We start from the raw sequence: 9,380 nt of genomic DNA, 5'->3' as shown, positions 1-9,380 counted from the left end.
TATAAATCAATAAAGTGAATTTCGTGCCGTGCACTTCATCACAAAATGCGATGCAGTGCACGCAACGGAATTCGTTTTATTGATGTATGTTTACTTACCTGTTAAAGACCGTAATCCATACATTACTACCCCCCACCCTGCCCCTCCCCCTCCTCACGTCACCGCCCGGCCGGTACTCCCACTACCGGCCGCGGCTGATATATTCTCAAACTATTTGACAAACTGAACACCCCCCCAGACCGCTTAGGCAAACAAAGAGGATCTGTCACTAGCCCTCCTGGTTAAAGTCCAGGGATCTATTATGGCTTCACAGGATTGTCAGTAGCATCACATACTGCTGGATGACCCTTGCACCTTCCTTCTGCGTCCCTCCCTCCTGCCCACACAGAAGGACCTGTAACACTGAACCATGTCATGTTTCGCATTCACCCCCCGGCCCTTATGCACACCATCTGGGGGCTATTCCCAGCCAGAGGCTTACATACGTTTTAGCATTTATTCCAGTTACTAAGTAAAGGAGGCTACTGTTGTGATGGGCAGGACGCGATGCCCTGAATTGTATTGTCAGCTGACTTCATTGATACATCATGTTGTCCTAATTTATTGTCTCTGTATTTAGATTTTTTCTGCTGCCAACATCGTTGCTATACTCATGGTACACGCAAGTGTACGTATTATTGCCCAATGTAAACCTATTGGTTTTGTTGTTTAAATGCCAATAAAGATATATGAATAAAATTACAATATAATTGTACCTCGTGATATGCAAAAGAAATTATATATTGAGCATATTTTATGTGGGCACATGTACATCCATTTATATCTTTATAATAACTGGTAAAATGACAAAGTATTACTCAGCTTGCAGTTTTATTATGTTTTACAAATTCATATATTTTGAACTTGTGACACCGTTGTTACATTTTAGTCAAAATCTGAGAAATATTTGACTTTTGTAAATACACTCAACATTATCTAAACGTATTATTTGCTGCTATCCTGCCTTTGAGTTATTTTATTATACATTATCAGTAGGGGTCACGTTCCCATTGTTGGCCCTTCAACTAGCTGGGAGTCTGAGTTCCTGTTCTTTTACCAACAACCTGCGAATAGTTAATATGCTAAAAAATAATATTTACAAACAGTTTAAAGATAACTTGTAAGGATCTATAGCACTACAGACTCCCCATTTCAACAAATGCATTGTCAGGCTTTCCGATTTGTGGAAATGAATACAATTACATTAGCATGACCCATGATATAAAAATTACTACCAACAAAAACGACATAGTAAATTTTGCAATATTTTTTTCAAGTATGTACAGCTGAAAATTAGTTGTGCGATTTTATTTAAAAAGGTACATTGCTTTAAAACCATCAAAAGGGACAAATAAGGAAATAAATCATGTTTGATAACAAACCTATTAAATGTTTGTTGTCCTAAGATCACCCATTACATTTGAAATTGATTAGTAGTATTGGAATATTGAGGCACACTTGACAGATCTTTTTCTGCACAACCGTTATTCTGTCTATTCCCAATATCCGCATACCAGTGCATTTCTTCTACCTAATACAGGTCACAGCGCAATAAAGTCAGTGGGAATTGTTTACAATGGCACATTCAAGAGCTAGCTCTATTTTAAAACTATCAGTGCCAGTTAAAGTTATGGTGAACCATTCTATAAAAGTTTGTGTTATGCTCTCTGAAGTAGGAATGGAGCTGATCCAGGATAGTGCTGTTCACAACAGGATGCGGGCGACCCTTGGACTCGTGCAAACATCTCTCCCGCCCGTCACTTCGAATGCAATAAAATCCCTTAGTTTGGTTGAAATAAAAATTTGATGGCACAATCCTGGGAGGCAAATTAAGGAATTTTTCCACCTTTTGCAATTCAGGAAGTGGATCCCTAATCAATGTATTTCCATCCACAATGTGAATTTGATCCATGCTGAAATGCTTCAGCCATCTCTCCATATGAACATCATAAAGGCTTCTCTGAATGGCCTTATACTTGGTATTTAGCTCCCCGTTTTTAATAACTATGTTCTCGAAGGGTTGAACAGGCTTGTGACTTTCCAGCCTGTTGTAATACACTTGGGTGTAATCAGATATTACTCTCTCTGTTGGGTCTCTGAGGATAAGCAACAGTTTGATAGAACTATTCATGGCATGGATCCTTTCAGGCGCATAGGGAGAAGTAAAATATCCTGGGGTCTTCTCTACTGTAATTTGGTTTTCATATGAAAATGGCATCAGACCTCTGTACCAGTCTACTCCTTTCACGTAATTCTCATCCCAGTCAAAGAAGTGGACTTCTGTCGCTGCGACCACAACATTAGGATGAATATCCAACATTTCCAAGAGAGCCCTGGTACCTCCTTTACGAACACCGATAATGATCGTGTGAGGTATTCTTCGAGTAGTACCTGGTGGTTTCACCTGTGCTGAATAATGTTCACTTTTATTGCTTAACAATGTTACTTCAGTTTTCAGAATCTCTAGAAGTCCCCCATTCTCTATCTCATAGTGGTCGATTGGCGCGCTGTGAGTCTGGGCCAGTAGCAGAGCTGACAGAAGTAGGAAGGCCATGTGGAGCAGCTTGGGCGATCACTTCAAGGTGGAGAATTTTATGGGTGATGCAAAACTATTGTTGGTGTCTTCAGAAGGTGTCCATGAAATGTCGGGATTAACAATGTCTGTTAGACGCATCTACAAAATAAGGAAAACAAATTTTGATAAATAGCACATAAACATTTTGCTAAATGATATTGTTAAGTACACTGTACAGTATGACAAAAACAGCTGATTTTCATCATGTACATTACAAAAATCTTCAGGGTGGTTACAAATGTGCAAAATTCATGTAATTTTCTTTAGGAAAATTATGTGAAACAGAAAAGTGACATTTTGCTCTTTCCTTAGTGCAAACTGCATCTGAGTAAAATGGACCAGTGCAGATTACAAGAGCCTCTTATATTCTGTCCATGCTTCTCGTTGTGGCTCCCATGCGATACAATTTTTTACCTGAGTGATCACATTTAAACCATGTGACTAAAAGAGGGATTTAGCTGAATTTAGAGTCACAAGCAATATGCTGGACATGACACAAATTTCACCCAGCCTGTTTCTTTCATATACTTTACAATCTGACTTCTGTAAATTTTGTTGGTAGTATTTGAAATACAAGTTGGATGGTAGCTACCGCCGGCCCGGCGGGGGAAATCCGCACGCCATCCTAAAGGGTCCCTTAACCTTTAAGATTTGGCATCCTTCAGAGCTCTACCCTGAGCCCTACGTTATTTAATGTGTACATGACACCCCTAGCAGTTGTGGTAGAATCATTTGGGGTACTGGTTGTGTCTACAACATGCAAATCCTCCTCACGTGGGATAGCAACACCCCCAAAGTGCAGGATAGATTTGCAGCATCTCTGTAAGCAGTATTTCAGTGGATGGGACAGAGCAATCTCCAATGCAACACCAATAAGGCCAAAGTAATAGTCTTCGGCACACTCCTCCATCCTAGGGCAGAGTGTTTGGCCCAGCTCTGCTCTGTCTCCCCCCACCCCAGCCATATTTGCACACATCCTGGGGGTAAAATTCAACAATAAACTATCCTTCATTTCCCAGGTGGACAGTTTGGTAGGAGCATGCTTCAGCCTCCTAAGATCCCTGAAAGCGTTTTTTATCTTTATCTTGGTGGAGGAGTGTGGCTCAATGGTTAGAGCGGCAGACCCTGATGCAGAGTTCTGGCCTGGGACCAGGGTTCAATTCCCGCCTCGGCAGGTCTTGGGCTCAATTTCCTCGGACCTGATAATTCTCGCCTCGTGCCTATTCTAATCATGGGTCCCATGCTGCAACTCTGGGCAATAGCTTGCTTAACCTCCACACCGGTCCCAACAGCGCTAGGATGCCTGGCTTCACCCTGGGGGTGCCCAGGAGTGGACACTTCACAGGGAAAGCCAGGAGGGGTTCCACAGCGGTATGAGTAATAGCACCAGGAAACCGCTCGGTGACAGTGCGCTCTACAAATACCTTGACATTTACATTTACATCTTGGTCCCTTCACACTGGCACTTTTAACCTCACAGCTAAATGATGTCAATGCACTGTTCTGGAACCTCCCCGGGTACCAACACAAGAGACTCCGAAAACATAACCGTATACATCTGCACCTCAAGAATATGCACTGACTGACGATCCGCCAAATAGTTCCTTTCAAGGGGCTTGTGAAGGCTCACCGAGCTTGCTATAAGGCTGGCCCCCTCTTCTTGGCCAACAGACTCATTCATTACCTCCCAAAGACAGCTCTGCACTCCTCAGACATCTTGCTGGCTGCTGTGCCTAAAGCCAGGAGGAAGAAATAGGGAAGCTTTTCCTTCTCAGCCCTTGCTGCCTCCAGCTGGAATCCACTTCCCCTTCATATAAAGGCCAGCAAAGACGAGAGCACCTTTAAATGGAGCAGAAAAACCTGGCAGTTCAACCAGGCCTTCTAACAGTCAACCTTCCTCTGACTAGTCGTTACGGGACCTCAGCGCCAGAACACTCACACAAGTAGCAGTACGCTTTACAAAAAGCGAAAACAATTTTTAATTATCTTCATGCCTCTATGCCAGCTGAAATAGAAATAGTGTTCAAAATCTCATAAAGTACAAGAGCAAGAATCTCAATTTCATTTTGCAAATAGGGGCAATAATAAAGGTCAGCTTAAAAACAAACCCTACAGCGATAAATACATCTTGTTGTGGTTACCAGTATAATATAATGCAAATATCTGATAATACCACCATGAGCCCAAGTGCAGTCATCCAACCTTGACTTAATTCTCCACCTCATCAGAATGCATTCCCTGCCCATGTCCTCCATCATTCTACTGACAGTGAGCATCCTCTCACCCACCTGTGGCCTTTTCCTTTGGTCATATATACTCCATGTTCTAAGTCATGTTCCTTCCACAATCCAGAACTAAGGTAGGCACTGCGTTATGCTTCTTAACTATCACAACAGGTCTATCGCAAAGGCCTGCTACAACATTTTTCCAACACAATCCAATACTTCCATCTGTGGCTGTAATATCCAAGTCCCAGTAGCTGATGCTAATAGCCCCAGCTTTACAGACCATACTATGATTACAATTTTCGGCAGTTCCTTCATTTTTCTTTATTTTGTGTGTTTTGCCAAGCGCTCCCTCCCATGGCCTCAGCGTGCTTTTAGCGTGGGTGCAATAATGTTTTGCAGAGCTTGGTATTCAAGATGTACGTTGTTCTTCAGGAAGGGTAGGACATCCGAGCGTCACTCGATATCATTGTGTCCCAAAGGCTGATAAAGCCTCAATGTACAGAATAATGAAGCCAGATTTGAAGATAGCATGCTGGACTTTTCTTTCCTGCCAATTTCTGCCAATCACACTCCAAGATTTCTGGGATTAGACTTTGCCAGTTTATTGGAATCTCTCATCAACACGATATTGCTTTCATCATTCAATTTATGACATTTACTGTGCTACTTACCAAAATGTATGTGAATAAATTGATCACATTGTACCGCATGACCCCGAAACCCTCTGTAAACGTTTCCTAGATTTATTGTGTAGCACTCTGAGTAATGTACTTATACTCGTTGTGTGATTCCACAAAGAAATATTAACCTTATTATGAGTGGCCCAGAATAGTATTCCAAGTAGAATAAGGCTTCAGGAAACCACAAGTCCATGGGTGTTTCCAAATTTGGGATTACTGGGCCCACAAATCTCAAGTCAGGTAAAATAGGGTCTGGAATTCCTGAGTCTGGATTTAACCATTGCTGCCAGGGCCAGCTTTAGCACTGGTGGCGCCCAGTACTAGTCTTTTTTGGCACCCCTCCTCCAATGACCTCCTTCTCTGATTCCCTTACTGCCATTTGGCAAAAGTGCCCTCATGTGATGTGTGATGTGATGTGAAAGGCATTTGTAAAGCGCAGCATACACTATACAGTTTCTTGGCGCTAGGGCAGAGAAGGACGGTGGGCACCGCCTGGACAGGACAAGGGAGTGCACAGCAGCAACAGGGAAAAAAGAGAAAAAGAAAAAAGAACAGAGAAGAAGAAAACATTTTAATTGAACGCAATGCGAAACAGATAAGTCTTAAGGAGGTATCTAAAATGGGTATAGGGAGAAGCAAGCCTTATGTCCAATGGGAGGGCATTCCAGAAAGATGGGTCAAGGAATGAGAATCTTAAATCTCCCCATTTCTTACGCTTGACTCTCGGGACTTTGAGTAGAGCCGAGTGAGCCGAGCGAAGATTGCGAGAGGGGACATAGGGATGAATGAGGGAAGAGATAAAGGTAGGACCTAGGCCAGCCAGAGATTTAAAAACAAGGGAGCTCAGCTTGAATTTGCAGCGTTCAGAAACAGGGAGCCAGTGCAGAGATCTTAGCACGGGGAGGACGTGATGGTGCCTCGGTTGATGGAAGATGAGGCGTGCCGCCTGATTCTGGACAAGCTGCAAACGTTTGAGTTGATAATCTGGGATGCCTATGTACAAGGAATTGGCGTAGTCAATCCTAGAGACGACTAACGCCAAGAGGGCTAAGGTAAGAGCCTCGGTGGTAAGAAACACGCGATTTTCCGAATTTTGCGCAGTTGGAAAAAACAAGAAGAGACAGTGGCATTTATCTGGGGCTTCATCGAAAGATCTTTACTGATGATAACCCCCAGACTTTTGGCTGAGTCAACTGGACGAGGGGGAAGACCCAAGCTAGCAGGCCAGAAATTGGAATTCCAAGGGTTGGAAGGCCCCCCGACAAGAACCAATTCGGTCTTGTCAGGGTTAAGCTTAAGGTGATTTGCCCCCATCCAGTTGCTGATGTGACAAAAGGTGGCTTGAAAATCTGAGACCGACTGGTCCGAGGGGTCGATGTTGAAGACCAGCTGGATGTCATCCGCGTAATTAAACGCGGTACATTCCTATCTCGGAGAGACCGGATCAGGGGGGTAAGGTATAAATTAAAAAGGTGCGGGTATAAAGAAGAGCCCTGCGGCACGCCACAGGTCAACCCCACACTGTCAGCGGAGAACTGGGAAAGATGGACCGCTTGTTGGCGGCAGGTGAGAAACGAGCGAACCCAGTCCAGGGCAGTGCCCCTGATGCCAGTCTGCCTGACACGGTCGACCAAGATGACATGGTCGACCGTGTCAAAGGCGGCCGACAAATCCAGGAGCACTAGGGCCTGACTGATGTTAGAGTCGTCCCCCCTACGCAGTTCTTCCATGACAGAGAGTATGACCATCTCTGCAGAGTGGGCAGGTCTAAACCCGGCCTGTTGAGAGTCGAGAAAATGAGACTACTCAACAAACGAGCTCAAGATGTTAGTGATGTGAGACTCGAGCATCTCTCCGTAGCCCCTCTCTCACATACATTTTATTTGTTTTAAAGCACTGGTAAAGGCTGGTTTTACTAATCCACTAACCTAGTCTCATAAATGCAGATCTGTTCTTTGCAGCACGCATATTAACCCTCTGTGCTACTTTATGGAGAGTCAAAACTGCTACTAGACAAAACTCCGATCTTTTCTCTAGCAGGACCATTAATCACGAGAGTGATCTGGATATTTTTATTGCTGCCCCAAAGCTAGATGCACAAGGAACTCTGCAGCAGGCATTTTTAAATCATAAGAAGCGCCCCTCCTTAGTACGGTGCCCCCCCCTCCAGGTCAGCGCCCAGTGCAGCCACACCAGTCGCACTGCCCTAAAGCCAGTCCTGTGTGCCACTTCATACCCAGTTAAACTCCAATCAGTGGCTGTAAGTAGAGTCAAAGCCTAGCCCCAGCCTGACCCATACAGCAGCACACAGTGAGCAGGCGATGCTCCTGCCAGCATTGCCCAGCCCTGCAGAGCACTCTTGCCAGTCCCTGACCACCGACTCGCAGCTCTGCAACCCTGCAACCCTGCTCAAAGGAGACAGCAAATGGCACTGTAAAAGGACCATGAGGTGGGGATGACGTGGAAGTGACCGTGTATTCCCTGATCCACACATTATTTCCGATTCTGGTTGGAATAACTTGTAAATCCTGTTATTTGGTATTTATATACTGGTAGGAATCGGAGATCATGTATCCCGCATCCAATAACAGACAGCTCGTAATATGGCCAGTTTTGTTCTTTCTTACCCTCTCTTTTGAACTGAACTTGTAACCCTCCATTTGCTTGTCTCTTGCGATCAGATTTGAGCTCATCTTAAAACCGTTTAAAAAGTTTGTGCAGGTAAAACACTCTTATGCTCACAGATTGAGATTCTCATGACTTTGCTCACTATCCACATTACATTAAAATATCCTATGGTAGTAACATTCAAGAGATGATAATATTAGTTGACAAACTGTTTTGTGAATCGTTTACTGTAAAAAGTAAACATGGGGCATGAAAAACCAAAGTACTGAAATGAAACTACAGAATTTTGCGTATGCAACTCCTATAAAAGAAGAGATTTGGGAGATACAACTTTTAAATGTTCATGTTTCTATAGTTGCCACTTTCTGTTTCTAGAGACAATGCTTGCTTGCTTTGTGCTCTGTGTCGCCCACCAGAGGTAATCTAGGCGATTATCCGGAATGTTTTTAAATCTTGCTGGCATTCAGCAGAATGTACCTGCCAGAAAATACAGCTGCTGGCGGCTTTCATTTTTCTCTGTGTTGTAGGTCACAAGATGAGAAAAATGTATCAGTACAAAATGTCAATTCAAAGAGTCCCTCATCTGTTATTTCAGAAAGTTGACATTTTAAACTTCCGCAGATTATGATGTGGTTGGACTGAAGCAACAAGGGAGGGGCGCAATAAAAGATGAAATACTCGACAAACCAGGTTGTTTTGAGTGTAATTTTAACACTGATACAGAACTGATAAAGCGGCGATAATGGGCTTGATAATAGGCCCATGTGAATTCCCTACAAGCTCAGGTTCTGGTGTTAACCTGGGCTTCTATGGGAATTTTCAAGAGCCTATTATCAAGCCCATTATCGCCGCTTTATCTGCAGTTTCCTGCCGATAAAAGCGGCGATAATGTATCGCCCTTTCTTGATAATATGGCCCATAGTGAAAAATGCCCAGTCTTTGAAAGGGAGAGGACGAGAAAGGCGGGAATATGACAAACACAAAACGTCAAGCGGACCTTGACGAGAAATTGAAGTATGGAACCATTATTCAAATTATATATGGCTGCTAAATTGACAGTTTATAGCTTGAATTCTTGAGACGAAATAGAAAATACGAAACAGCCCTTTCTCTATTTGATCCATAAGGGCTTCATTAAGAGTGAGAAAGTGACTGACTCCTTTGAAAGGACTTGACTGTGCAGGACGAAGCACTTACAAAAATGGATTCGTAAGAAGAAGCATACACATT

At 43.4% G+C, this 9,380-nt stretch overlaps 1 protein-coding gene across 1 annotated transcript; it reads right to left on the bottom strand.

The window, feature by feature from the left end:
- Positions 1-853: 853 nt before the first annotated feature.
- Positions 854-2,709, bottom strand: LOC147711791 (heparan sulfate glucosamine 3-O-sulfotransferase 1-like). The gene has a single exon (XM_086920235.1). The coding sequence runs from the start codon at positions 2,591-2,593 to the stop codon at positions 1,652-1,654; it is 942 nt and encodes a 313-aa protein (XP_086776361.1). The 5' UTR covers positions 2,594-2,709; the 3' UTR covers positions 854-1,651.
- Between the last annotated feature and the right edge of the window lie 6,671 nt (positions 2,710-9,380).

This window comes from Lissotriton vulgaris, chromosome 5 (genome assembly GCF_964263255.1).
Source record: "Lissotriton vulgaris chromosome 5, aLisVul1.2, whole genome shotgun sequence".
In the NCBI taxonomy this organism is placed as follows: Eukaryota; Metazoa; Chordata; class Amphibia; order Caudata; family Salamandridae; genus Lissotriton; species Lissotriton vulgaris.
Note: the sequence above shows the minus strand (reverse complement) of the source record. Positions and strands in the feature narration are given on the sequence as shown.